Raw genomic sequence first — 14,351 nt, 5'->3', positions numbered from 1 at the left:
TGAGATATACAGTACATAATAAATTTATTAGACCACCTGACATGAAATAAAAACCAATAAAAAACAAAACACATTTTTAGAACGCTGTCACAGTCTTGTTTAAAACTAAAAATTATATTGTTATTTATTAGCCATATAAAATGAATACATGTTTCTACACCCAAATTTGAGCCAGAACAAGTATAACATTTAATCACTAAAACCAATTTTTATGTTCAGGAATGAAAGTAAAAAACTGTAATATCCTCATAAAAAAATTAGCAACAGGCTTTAATATTTTTTCTGCTTTTTTTAATGTAAATTTGAAAATCCATGGATAACAACAATAATTATATTTGAGCATTAAAAATATAATTTCAATTAAAGCATTTGTGCATACTGGTGGATTAAGCTTTATAGAAACATAAAAACAGGATTTTGGTTATTACTGTTAATTTAGGGTAGCTGGGACATAAACCTTACACTGGGTGTTGGTCCATTAATTTCATAAGCACTGTAACTTGCTGGCTTTTAAGTCTTGCTGCTGAATTCGAACTTTCTGCAAACTATAATTTGTCTTTTCCTGATTCTGATATTCAAGCATTTCAACATACATATTATGTCACTAAGATCAGTCTTACCAAAATCAGTCTTACATTCAGTCCATTTGATTAACAGACTAAATGTTCCACTATTAGGCAGATCTATAATCAGAACCAGGATACTTTATTAATCCCAGAGGGAAATTGTTTTGTTATACAAGATCATGAAAAATATAAATATCAGAGATAGAAAATGTAAACACTAAATATAAAATATAAGGCACTCAAAGTGTAATGTTAAATTAAAATAAAAGGCTCAAACTTAAAACATTACATAGAGAGGAATTATAAAGGAGGAATTATAAATGTGAATTATAACGTTTGGTGGCCACATTTTGCGGACTCTCCAATACTGACTGTAACTTGGATAGCTTCCTCCTTTCTGAAGCCTCTGTCAGACAGTCACGCTCCACACCCACAACGGTACTGGCATTCGGATTAGTGTACTGAATCTGTTATTTTCCACCACACTCAGTGTAATGCCCTAGCACACAACAGCAAAGAGCATGGTACTGTCCAGCACAAACTCATAAAAGATCCTGAACAGCTGTAAAAGCAGCTCAGTCATCTCTGAAAATAGAAACAGAGGCCTTCTGTGTTTTTAATGAAGTCCAGTTTATTGTCATGAACACCAAAGTATTTGTAATCATCTACTTTCTCCACACAGACCCAGTGGATGAAAATAAGGGTCACTGGTGTTCGTGTCTACCTCATCCACAACCACTTTTAGTGTTAGCACATTAAGCTGTAGATGGTTTTACTCACTCCTTGTGACCAAGTTGTCCACCACAGCCTTATGCTCTTTTTCATCACTCTCTCTGATACATAGAGAGGTTGATGAGGAAGAAGGGCCATTTAATGGTAGAGAATTTATGTATATTTTTCATTAGAAACTGTCAAAAATAAAAATTAAGGAGGTTGGTGGGGAAGGTGCAGTGGATGAATGAATAAAGGAACGCTTTTGATTTGATTGAAGATATGTGGCAGCTATTTTGTTAAAATTGCCCTTATATGTCATACTTTACACATGCCTACATGCTGGTTTAGCAATTAGTGATGGAATAAGCAAAAGTTTTAGCACTAGCATCTCAATATTCTTCCTCCATTATTGATTTTAGAGGATTTTGGTGAAAATAAAAGACATTTATATAAATTTAGACATATATTTTAATCTTTATTTTACAAATATAAATGTATAAAGTACCACACAAAGAGTTTATATTTTAATATATATATATAACTTCAATGTCTTGTCCTAGGCTATCGATAATGTAACGTCAATAAAACCATAGCTTTATTATTATTATTTTTGGAAACCTGCATGTTGCAGCTGCCAGTACATACCATTTTTGCCAATAAAGGACTTCTATGTATAGAAAGTGCAGCTCCGCGACATCGCCGACAGAGGGCAGCACTTAATAAAGCACACGGGCCTCACAGAAATTGCGAGAAGGAAATCCGTGTTGCATGCTGATTGGCTCTTTCTTTAAAAAACCTTTCCCCCAGCCAATGAGCAAAGGAAAAACATTGGCCTAAGTGCCAGCGTTGCCTGTAAGTAAAACAAAAACAACAGTGTTCGTGTCACAGTTTGGAGCTTGGACCCAGCAGACGGTCGGATATTTTTCTGTTGTTTGTTTTTTTCTAATGCTGTGACTTATATGACAGCGTAGATAAAGATATTAGGATTTTATAGATGTATTTCAAGATGGAGACCGAGCTCGCGACTTTGCAATTTGATATTATGTTTAATTGACGTTCGGGCTTCGAGAAGAAGAGCTAGATAGCAGTTAGCGATGCATAAAACGCCTACAAAAGTGCGGATATTGGACGGTGTGGGAGTTTTATTCGTTGATACGCGCCCTGAGATAGATTTTTCTCTGTTTATTTAAAGCAGTTACATCTCCTAGCAGTGAATATTTAAGCTAATGTAGCGTTAGGCATTGTTTATCAACAGTGCGACTTTGAATGAACAGGGGGAGGGGGGAGGCGTGGTGTTACTGAATCTTGTCTGGGCATGTTATCGACGCACGTCCGCACATAAGGTGACAGTTTCTTGTTCATTATTGCAGGTGTCGCTTGAAATTCTGTTTTTGCGCTGTTCTGCCGCAAAAGCTTCTTTTCTACTGTAAATCATGGCAGCTGACTGCGAGGCCTGGCTGAACGCAAACCCCGTGGGTAAGTGTGAGCATTCAGAGCCATTTAAGTATTGTGCTTCATCAGCTGGATAGGATGTGGGGCAGTGGGGGTTTTTTTTTTTCATGCGGAAGTGGGTGAAAGTATGTTATCTTGCGCTGTGTACAGATTCGGTTACTTTTTTTTACTCCCCCTCAGCTGTAGTCTGTGTTTAAGTGCAGATAGAAATTAACTGCATGCATGCATATTGTCAATCAAGTCAAACCAAACACGAACTCACCACAATTTTCTCTTGTAAACCAACAGAGGTTGGAGACCTGAGTGACTCTTTGGTATCTGGGGAGGAAGACAATGGAGGTTTCATTATCTCTAATAAAAATATTAACAACGAGATCAATGGCAACTGGGTGGCCTCCTCTAGCAACAGCATCCATGAGGCACGTCTGAAGGCCAAGGCCAAGCGGAGGCTGAGGAAGAACTCCTCCAGGGACTCTGGCAGGGGGGACTCGCTCAGCGATAATGGAGATGTGGTTAGGGGAACTTCAGTGGCACCCACAAGTCCCAAGAGCAAGCTGCTGGACAGAAAGTCCCGGCTGGGGAAGGGCAGAGGCCTCCCAAAGAAAGGTAAGAGCATATTATTAAATGAAGAGCGTAGCACAGTTGTAACCAAAGAGCGGTCGTTATCAAAGGCATGTGAATGTTTATCAAAGAGCCATTTGTATTTCAGATTCCATGACTTCAAAGGGAAGGTGCTACATCCACACATTCATGTAGTGCTGCTCCATTCTTCTTCTTGTTGTGTTTTTTTTTTTTTTTTATATGGAAGCCATAAACCAATTAACAAGTAAACAAATGGCTCAGACTCACTTGTATCCTTTTTTTCCCCTTGCCATCTGCTCAGCCAAGCCTTTCTGGAAATTTCCAGGCTACTTTGCAGCATGGGGAATGCCCCCCTTCCCCAAAAATAGCATTGTAACATAATCGTTCGTTGTAACTAGTTTTGTTAATAGGAGGTCTCATTTTTTTTTTCCAACAATCCTACAATTTTGTTGTGAGAAGGTTAAAATAAAAACAATCCTGGTACCACTTTGTGTATAATGTACCACAAACTGCTTTTGTTGTTGATATTAATGCACAGGATGTGACATGAATAGTCCATCTTTAAGATCACTATTGGATGCACAGGTGCTGTTTAAACAAGTCTCAAACTCGAAGTTACAGTCACAAGGCTTATGGAGCATCTGATTTCCTGTGTTTTTGTTGTCTATCTATTTGGGTATAAAGCAACATTAACGCTATAGATAATTATGCTATTGAAAATATAATTTTTCAATCAGCTGGAAATGTTGCATAATGGCTTCTCTGACCTGCCAACTCTTTGCCTCTTGTATAGGTTGTATAGATAATTGTTGATCTATAAGTAGATGAGAGTTTAGCAAAGTGTCAGCATTTTCCAATCCTTCAGCCACCTCTCGCTGCAGATCTTCAGTGGTGTCAGCATACAGTTCTCGGTTACAGTATGTGTCCCTGCAGACTGCAGTACAGTTCAGGCACTTGACTCTCCCCATGGGCATGTCTAGTTTCTCCCTGCGCAGAGCCTGCCCTCTTTTGTTTCTGTTTTTTTTTTTTTTTTTTTTTTTCCTTCTTTTTTTTCTTTCTTTGTCTTTTTTTTTTCTTGATTGCATAACAGAACTGCCACACTATCAGAGCCTGGCAATTTGAGCTTGTAGCTTTCCTGCATGAAAATTTTATGCATTTAAGGATTGGAAAAACATTGAAGAGGGTGTACACAAGTGTAATGTTTAAATGCTAAAGCTTGGCGGTTTTCACAACCAAGGTGGACTCGGCTAAATATAGTGACGTATGCCACATACTGGGTGGGAGACTAATGGAGGTTTTAAGGGATCTCACAAGCTGCTTTGGCATTCAGCTTCTTAAACTGTCTGCAATCTGCCAGTGCTGACCTCAGAACTGGCAGATGTTTGCTGCTTGTGTCTACACAGAAAATGTAGCCTGGGCAGCATGTTGGCAGCAGCTTCAGTTCTCTGCATGTATCTGCATAGGAAGTATTTAGCGAGTAGACCCCCATATACCAACACTGTGATGCATGTAACATACAGGAACTTGACTGGAGTGAAGTGATTTTTGGATTGGTACAAATTATGCAGACAGATGGATTAAATTTAGACTAAATGCTAATAGAAAAACAAGAGTATTTTCCCTTTTTTATCACTAGATGCCCATTTCTTAAAGGAAGTTTGTACTCTATGACAGCAGTCCCCAACCCCCGGGCCACGGACCGGTATTGGTCCGTGAGTTGTTTGGTACCGGGCCGCGAGAGTTGAGGCTCGGGTGTGAAATGTATGGTTTTTATCGGTTTTTAGCGTTATTTTGTTATCGTTTTTATCGTTAACTCGGTTTTCCTGGGTCTTTTCACGTGTGTTATGAATAAATCTTCTTTTTTTCGGTAGCGGTACTAGTTTTATTTTGTTGTATTTATCCGCGACACCTTAAAGGCCGGTCCGTGAAAATATTGTGGGCATAAACCGGTCCGTGGCGCAAAAAAGGTTGGGGACCGCTGCTCTATGACCAAAGCAAGTCAGGAAGAGAATATTCAGGAAACATGCAGTAAATGAAGTATCAGTAGCTGTTTTAGTTCAAAGTAGAGCATCAAATGCATTTGACACTTTAATCTTATGACTAAATTCAGTCCTGTTGTCAAACCTGTTTGTACACTTGATAATGAAACAATGAGATTTGCCACTACATGGCTTATAAGAACTAGTCTGGCTGCCTCAAATGATGACAAATCACTGGTGCGATAACAGTCTTACAGCTTGTGTTGTGTGGATTTAATTAGACAAATGGTTAAAAATGCTAAATCAGATTTCAGATAAGCAGTTGCAGCTCTTATCATTTTAAAATGTGACATCATGCTCAGTAGCTCTCGTTACCCTGGCCTCTTATGTTTACTTTGATTTTTAAAGACGCTATGTTCCAGCACAGTGTTTTTAAACACTGCTGATTAACTTTGTTTCAGTGGGCACCATGAATTGAGACTCATTCAGTAAAGCTCAATAGAAATACAAGTTCCAGGTAGTCAAGGTGTGGGTCACTAAAGCTTTTAAAAAAAGAAAAAGAAAGCACTTTGACAATGTCACGCATCACAATTCATATTGTCACTGCCCTTTGTCTCCAGGTGGGGCTGGAGGAAAAGGTGTATGGGGCAGATCTGGTGAAGTTTATGAACCAGAGGCAGTAGATGAAAGAGACCCCAACTATGATGAAGATCAGGTAATTGTTGTGCTGACATCACCTGGATTATTATTATTATTATTATTATTATTAACAAAGGCTCTTCTGCAAATGTAAAAAAAATGATACATGTTCCACACACAAGTGTGACTGAAGTGCGATTCTGCTTCGTCAGGAAAACTGTGTGTATGAGACGGTGGTCCCCCCGTTGGATGAAAGGGACTTCGAGAAGACGGTTACCCCCATAGTGCAAGAGTATTTTGAACATGGAGACACAAATGAAGTAGCGGTGAGTGTTACCAAGTTAATGTAGATACATACTGGCAGTTGAGGTGAGCTACTCTATTACAGAAGCTGACATCAACACACTAACAAAACCAAAAACTGATATTAACACAACCATGAAGTCTAAGACAAGTTGGTGTCCTTTTCCTTTTCCAGGAGCTGCTTGCAGAGCTGAACCTGGGGCCTATGCGGAGTGTGGTGCCCTCACTGGCTGTAGCACTGGCCCTGGAGGCCAAAGCCAGCCACCGAGAGCTCACCTCCAGGCTGCTGGCTGACCTTTGTGGGCCTGTTTTGTCCCACGGCGACATGGAAAAGTCATTTGACAAACTCCTCAGAGAGTTGCCTGATTTGATCCTAGACACACCTGGGGCTGCTCAGGTGAGTGTTTGGAGACAAATGTGTGTATACTTATTCCCCAGATAGCAACTTATTCTGTTTGTGTGTTTTCTAGTTATTTGTTTCTTGAGGATATGAGTCCAAACTAGGTCTTTGCAGTTAAACAAAATAACTTCAGTTATAATTTTGGCTTTCAGCGATAATTAGAGCAAGATAATTGAGATAAAACAAGTGGTAAAGGACATTTAACAAACTGACTTCCTGAAGCATAGTTATTTCAAGTCAGTCCCTGTTTTAACACTCGTCAGCTAGAAGTATGCTTTTTGTTTGAAGTGTTAACATAGCTTGTGGTTGAGCACAGGGGAACAACACTGTGGGGTTTTTCTTTGCTTTTTTTTTTTTTTTTTTTTTTCTTGTGTGTTGGTGTGCGAGAGAGAGCCGGTGTGTTTTTTTTAGAGCTCTTTCCCTTTTGGCCTGCACAGACATGAGATCTGTGGCTATTGTCTAACTGCGCTCGCAAAAAGCAAGCTCAGCAAAGGACGCTAAAAGGGTTATTCTGCGTACTTACCCCGCACCCCTCCTCTCGCCATCTCATTGGGTCTCGCTGGTCATGTCTGTCCCACTCTCCCAATTCTCAGTGGGTTTAAAGGGGCATTATGATAGCGCCCTGCCCCCACTTCCTTCCCTTCGCGCTTTCGCTCTCTCAGTTTCACACACACGCCCCCTTACTCCTCATTTGCCTGTCGGTCTAGACACAGCAGTGGGTCAGCTGAGATGTAGCTGCCCCTTGTCTGTACAGGAACAATGAGCAACAGTGAGCCCAGGCTTTGTGGAGGCCAGAAGAGCAAAGGCAGCTCTTTCATTTTCCTCAAACACGTGCTCACACTACTGTAAACAAAGAGACACGTTCAAGTGAAGCAACAGTCAGTCATCTGTCCAGTCAGTGTTTTTGTGGGGCCTCCAAACTGAAGCTTGTAAACTGCGAATAATAAGCAGGCTGTTGAAAGCCGACTTTATTTATGCCGAAAATATATGACCAGTCAATCATATCTCCTGATTTAGTGGGTGTGCAGCTCTAAGAAACAGGAACATGGTGCAAGAGTGTTTTAGATTATTTGCTTTTTCCATCTTTGTATCTCTCTTTTAGTTGGTGGGTCAATTCATTGCACGAGCTGTAAGTGACCAAATATTGTCCAAGACCTACATCGAAGGCTACAAAGGAAAAGTTGACTGTGAATATGCAAGGTATGTCGTTCTTGGACTCCACCAGAATAGCTTAGCACGATTCAGTTCCAGATAATGCTGTTCGAAACAAGAAGTTTTATCCTTTCTCCCTTTAAATTATCTCTTCTAATTTGCTAGCCTTAGCAAACAGAAGGTTTGTGGCAGTAGGTGGGGAGCTGTTGGCCTGGTATTACCACATTAGGAACATTTCTCTGCCATCAGAAACAGAGCGATTAATCTAGCGAGTCTGAAGCTTTTGGCTCACAGGGATTACTTGTTCATACACTGACCTCATTATTTTAAACGTTGACCATGTTAAATATGAGCACCCAACTATAAATAATAATGAGAAGCATAATAATTTCTGTTGAAAGGATCAGGGTACAAGTTAAGTTTGTATTATTTTAGCTCTAGTCATGTGTACTTCAATACGAAAACTGTATACAAAATCTGTATTTCAGATTTTGGGTTAGATCAAAGTTTGCTAAATAGGCAGTAAATATTTTACAAATGTTTTCTTTGGGTTTTACTCTGGAGCTCGAATAAAATAATAGAAAAAAATACTTTTTTGCTGTCTCAGAAAATAAATTTGTATAAATCTCTTGAAACTCATATTTGCCTGCTGTCGCTTATGTGGGGTAATAGTTAGGATGGACGGTTGAAAATTTTATTTTATTTTTTTTTATTATTATTATTTTTTTAAATGGCACAAAGATGTCCAAATCATTAACTTTGTTTTTAAAGTTCATGGAGTCAAAAAGGCATAAAAGTTTGTTTTGTGTTTTTTCACAGAAATTAAAGATGTCTTCATATATAGTCAAATCTTTTAGCAATAAACTGATTTCAAACCCAGAATAGGTTGCTTTTATTATATTGCTTTAATGGTTAGTTACATGTTTGTCTGCACCATTTGCATTTTGAGAGATCAGGGTAATTATAGCTGTTGGAACAATGCAATAAGTCAACGCGATTCATGAGAAAAGAGGATTGAGTTTAGCCTTGTGATCAGCTGTTCTTGTTGTCCTCTAATTGGAGAGCAGCAGGTTAACACCAACAGTATTGTTTAAAACGTTTTTGCCAGTGATGTGAGGATGCTTTCAAAAATATTGCCATTTATATTGTTTATCTAGAAACTGAATAAAAATGTGCATTTATAAAAAAGGACAACAAAACAATATCTAATAAAAATAAAATGTTGGGATCATGATTTGCTTTTGAAACTGCACCAGTTCTCACAGTGTACAAGGTGTTTGGGGGCAGGTTGGTTGAATGAAGGCTGTCTCAGTGCCCGTGTTTTGTTTTTGTTTTTTTGTTTGTTTTTTTTTAAATGTAATCCCAGACTGACTCCTGGTTTTTGTGATCAGGGCTCTGTTGGGACCAGACCATCTGTTGCAGGACTCTTTTCTCTTCTTGTTAAGAGGTTGTACCACATGTTGCCTGTCTAATTTGTATCTAAGAATGCAAATGTCCAATTTTCCTTGCTAGCTTGCTATTTGGAGAAATGTAGATTGAGGGTAGAGCATTTAAAGTTCCCAGTGAGGAAGTGTGCATCATGTGTGTTGCCTCCAGCACGCTCTACTCAGGCACCACCTCTCTTAAACATTACAAGCAACTCTCCAAAACAAGGAGAGAGAGTTTAGGTTAAAGTTTTATAAACCTTGTGTGTATCGCTTTCTTCTCAGGGCGGCTCTAGACCGAGCAGCCGTGCTGCTGAAGATGAGTATGGGTGGGCTTCGCATAGATAGCCAATGGGGGACAGGTGGAGGCCAGCAACCAGTCATACAGCTCATCAAAGAGGTAGGTTATATGAAGCAGAATCAAGTACACTCTGAAATGAAAGCAGTTTTTCTGAATTGTAATTGGTTCTTATTATAAAGCTCGAATAAAACTGAAGCAGCACTGTACAGTCTTCAGCATGTATTGGGGGGGGGGGTGGTTGCAGAACTTCTTCCTAAAATGCAAACCGTGCCATGTTGATGAACCGGTCCTGCCTGGTCTCGTTGTTGTTTTCAAAATAGCAGTCATATGTGGGAGAAACGTTAAGAGGTCTGAAAGCGAGGAATTGGTGAAGTAAAAGTATCCCAAAAAAACTTTTTACAACTTTTGAGCAGTTGTGTGTAAAATATGTCAGTTTTCATCACTTTCAAGTGAAATTGGAAAGCAGATGGTAGCAGACTTGCGTTTTGTTTTTCTTTGTGCAGCTCCTTGTTACTGTACGGATATTGCCATAACAAAAATTCTCATTTGTATTCTGTCATGCCAGATGAATCTTCTTCTGAAGGAGTACATCCTATCTGGTGACAGCAAGGAGGCTGAGCGATGCCTCAGAGATCTTGAGGTTCCCCATTTCCATCACGAGTTTGCCTATGAGGTAAATTCATGGCTACATTTGATATAGCAGCAGACACATTAAATGCAGTCTAAATGTAAAATGTTATAAAACTACTGAAACATTTTATCTGTTTTGAGGGGATTTCTTTAGCTTTACACCTTTAATGTTGTATTGTGTGGTCTTCAGTTAAATTAAAAGCTGTTAGTACTCTGAGTACTAACACAAGATTGTGAATGTTTCTGTCTCTCGCAGGCGATAGTGATGGTGTTGGAGTCTAATGGAGAGAAAACTTTCAAAATGGTTCTGCAGCTACTCAAGTCACTCTCTGTGTCCTCCATCATTACTGTGGACCAAATGAGAAGGGTATGGTGCCACCTGGTGTGTGAATTACGCACTGCTCTTTTTTTTTTTTGTAGCCCTGTAAAATGGTTCTTTTTCTTGTAGGGCTACCAAAGAGTTTACATGGACATCGCTGAAATCAACATTGATGTCCCTCGTGCATACTTTATCTTGGAGCAGTTTGTTGACAAGAGCTTCAGCATGGGAATCATTGATGTAAAGTTGAGGGATCTCTGTCCCTGTCGGTAAGCGCGCTGGTTTTCACACACATCTGACACTCGTCTCCAGAGATGTGCTTCTGTTTTCGTTAATCATGTTGTTGCTCTCATCTTCTCTCAGGGGCCGTAAGAGGTATGTCAGCGAGGGAGACGGTGGTGTTGTCAAACTTGAAAGCTACTGAGAAGACTCTGTGTGCCAGATTACCCCAAAAAACATAAAGCTACTTTTTTACTTGCGTATTTTTCAAAGTACCTGAAAATGGTTTTTCTCCTTTCTAATGGTCAAAAGAAGGTACATTTCCAAAATTGAGGTGAGGGTAATTAAAAAAAAAAAAATGCACTTGTGATTGAAACTAAAGTAGATTACTCTCTCCAAGGTGTTTCAATATAAACATTTACATAAGCTAGCTCTTAAAGTGCCACACCTCTCCGTGTCAGTCATTCCATATTGTTTGTACAGTATTTTCTTGGTTTCACTGCCACTCCTTTTGTGTTTTCTAGAAAGCAGTGTTTGTATCGACATGACTGGTTTGTGTCAAGAGCTTTATAAAAATGTATTAAAAAAATAAAATAAAAGGGAGTTTGTTGGTTCAATGCAATACTGGCTTCCTAACTAGCTGCTGTTTCTATGCTGTGCTAGGTTTTCAGTCTTTAATCACACATCCGTGGCATGAGTTCTGTGCAAAAACGAATACCAATCGGGTAACTTCACAAAGTGGTGTGTTAAGAGTGTTTATTTTTATATTTGGGGAATAAGGAGTGTGAGAGACACCCTGATGCTCCATGATTGTTGATTAAATCACTATGAAATCATTTAATCTGTTTTTGTCTGTTTAACACAGTACTAACTGCATACTGCAACTTAAATAAGCAGTTATCTGAAAGATAATTATGATAATAATAATAATAATAACAATAACTAATAATAATATAACACTTTAAAGTAGTACACAAGTAGCTCACTACCCCTACTGGCAAGTAACAGATATAATCTTTGCTAATTCCATGCTATAGATCATTCAAGAATAACCACAGAACAGCAAGACTTTCAAAAGGGACAAAGAGGGATTAAACATTGTATTTATTTATTTATTTTTTTTTAACTCTGTAAAGCCAGATTCCCTCCAAGTCCATACAAATACATTCCAGTGCTTGGAATCAGTGCATTTGCTTGATCCATCTGAAGGATTTTTGCCAGTTTAGGCATTTCTGTTTTTTTTCCAATCCCTCATTGGGTATCTACTGTAGTTGCTCCTTCATTGCCAGTTCCTGTTGTTTAACAGCCTCTTGAGCCTCCATTTGCATTTTCTCCAGTTTCTCAAGGGTGACTGATTTGAGTGGGAGCAGCTTTGGCTTACACAAAACCATAGTAGGGACATCTTCCATGGAGAGCTGTCCTGTGAGGTGCATTAAAACAATCCACAAATGATTAAATTTTAATTAATTTAAGCATAAATGAAAATATTATGTAAAAACCTAGCATGTGTGCTATTTCTCACAAAAGTCTGCAGCATATTAGCTGTGAGAAATGTTCTCTTTACACTTTAACCTTTATAGTACTGCAAACAGAGCTACTGTTCTATTTAAAGGAGTTTCAAATATACAATGCTAGATCTATAAACTTCTATCTTTTCAACCACTCTGGAAGAATTCAACAATATTTTTGATATCTGGTCAACTAGTTACCAATCTGGCATCTTACACATCTGATTGTGAGCCACTGAACAGCTTGTTCTGACTAACAAGCAGTACACCTTTAACTAAAGAAAAGCAATATTGTCCCAAATGTTGACCCCAATTATATTTTTAAGCCAGAAAAGACTTTCAGGAGAGACCACAGAGCATATCTTGATTAAATCTCCAAGCTATTGTGAAATTTCAGTTCACTTCACGTGTTGTCTTGAGAGCCACAAACAACCTTTTGTAACTACTGCTGTCCACATAGCTTTGGTACAAACCTTGTTTAGGCAGAACTTCTCTGAATATTGATTTGACCTCTGGCATGGTGTCCTCTGAGTGCTCGCTGAAAGGTAAGCATATTTGGACATTTCACAACTTTTTGACACATATTCATAAATTCCGAGTAGTTTTAGCATCAATAAATGCTCTCCGCTCGAGAGGGAATGCAAAATTCAAGGAGCCTGTTAGTTTTATAGTGGGTATTACATAGTTTATAATAAACTGGTCAGAAGGTTAGCCACAGGTCAGTACACAGTCGCAATAGCAGCAGCTACTCTGTGATGCATGTATAAAATCTGGCTATTGCAATATGCTACATTTTCACGTTTTTTCAGTGTTGTGCTTCAGGGTACTTTAGACCTAATGAACAACGTCGGCCACTTTTATATAGAAACTTTTGTGCCTTGGCTTCAAAGGCATAAATGTCTGAAAATGTACAAAAACAACATACTGCGTATGCTAGCTACACAAGCTCAGCTCCAGCTAAACTAACGATACCTTTGCTTTTAGCGAACGCTCTCTAATCCAAAGACACAATGTCTCACCAATGCACAACAGTATAAATAAATCAATACTATTCACCCACACGGGCATGTGTAAAATGGAAATCTTTTTCTCACCTTCAGCACCAGGTAAAGATTACAGTTGTCAAGCCAACGCGTCCGCAAGAATCACGTGATTTTCTTCTGTTGTCTATTTAATTTGAACAGTGTTTTACTGGCACCTATAGGCAGCTAGCAGAATAGCAAAACTCAATAACTTGAATAATGTTTGACGCTATGAAGCAGGCTCTATAGGGGCATTGAGCGTCTCACGCTTCAATTTTTTTGTACTTTTATTTTTGGACAGAACATGTGTATGAATGAGAGAGACACATGTGTGACAGTGTAGCTGTAAGGAGCAGAGGTAGATGAGTTTAAGCATATTGGAGACAAAGTTAGAGAGACAAGACTGCTGCCAGGCAGGAGGAAAGAAAAGAAGACCAGAAGGGGAAGACCAGAAGATTTGTTGATGTAGTGAAGGAGGACATAGTTGGTGTGACTGAAGAGGATCCTAGGCATAGGATGTGATGGAGGCAGATGATCCACTATGGTGAACCATAAAGGGACCAGCCAGAAGAAGGAAAATAATTATGTGCACTTATTGCACTGATATAGGTTGGTAATGTTTCTGTATATGTAGAGAGATAGCTTCTGGTTGGCTTGAAAATAGCTAAAGGGTGTGTCGAGTACTCACATTTTTAAACAAAAAATATTAGATCTGTCAGGGGAAATTACTGCAGATGAAAAGCATTATTTCACCTTCAGGGTATTGTATATATTTCAAGAATTTTATATATGTTTCAGTGGGATATAAAAATGAGTACCTTAAAATAAAATTTTGAATGAATACTTGACAGCATTATTAGTTTTTAGTATAACCACTCTCAAGTACGGATGTCATGGTTGCAACCAATATATAGGTGATTTTGTCTGTGCATAATCTCTTTCTTCTTATTTCAACTGATATCATCTAATGTTTTTATAGGGGTTTTTTATTGCCACAATAAACATGAAGTGAAAATATGTTCTAGAATGATCTACTCTCACTTAGGATCTATACGAAACTAAAAATATTTCTAGAGCTAGACAACTCAACACAAAAAAGGGTTTGGGATCTTTTATAAACTGCTCAAAAAAATAAAGGGAA

At 38.6% G+C, this 14,351-nt stretch overlaps 1 protein-coding gene across 1 annotated transcript; it reads left to right on the top strand.

Moving 5' to 3' along the window:
* Positions 1 to 2,095: 2,095 nt before the first annotated feature.
* pdcd4b (programmed cell death 4b) lies at positions 2,096 to 11,516 on the top strand. The gene is made up of 12 exons (XM_063476607.1): positions 2,096 to 2,192; positions 2,651 to 2,756; positions 3,021 to 3,338; positions 5,914 to 6,008; positions 6,145 to 6,258; positions 6,411 to 6,632; positions 7,738 to 7,835; positions 9,497 to 9,611; positions 10,078 to 10,185; positions 10,399 to 10,509; positions 10,591 to 10,730; positions 10,825 to 11,516. The coding sequence occupies exons 2-12, from the start codon at positions 2,714 to 2,716 to the stop codon at positions 10,883 to 10,885; spliced, it is 1,425 nt and encodes a 474-aa protein (XP_063332677.1). The 5' UTR covers positions 2,096 to 2,192; positions 2,651 to 2,713; the 3' UTR covers positions 10,886 to 11,516.
* Positions 11,517 to 14,351: the final 2,835 nt, after the last annotated feature.

The sequence above is a fragment of the Pelmatolapia mariae genome, linkage group LG6, assembly GCF_036321145.2.
Source record: "Pelmatolapia mariae isolate MD_Pm_ZW linkage group LG6, Pm_UMD_F_2, whole genome shotgun sequence".
NCBI classification, from domain to species: Eukaryota; Metazoa; Chordata; class Actinopteri; order Cichliformes; family Cichlidae; genus Pelmatolapia; species Pelmatolapia mariae.
The sequence above is the reverse complement of the archived record's forward strand: the minus strand, read 5'-3'. Positions and strand labels throughout refer to the sequence as shown.

What these genes read in the sequence shown, in the direction of transcription:
- pdcd4b (XM_063476607.1), top strand. Translation starts at nt 2,714, where the DNA reads ATGGCAGCTGACTGCGAGGCCTGGCTGAACGCAAACCCCGTGG. An exon ending in GAGACACAAATGAAGTAGCG is followed by an intron (nt 6,259 to 6,410) that starts GTGAGTGTTACC and finishes TTCCTTTTCCAG; the next exon opens with GAGCTGCTTGCAGAGCTGAA. An exon ending in AGGGATCTCTGTCCCTGTCG is followed by an intron (nt 10,731 to 10,824) that starts GTAAGCGCGCTG and finishes ATCTTCTCTCAG; the next exon opens with GGGCCGTAAGAGGTATGTCA.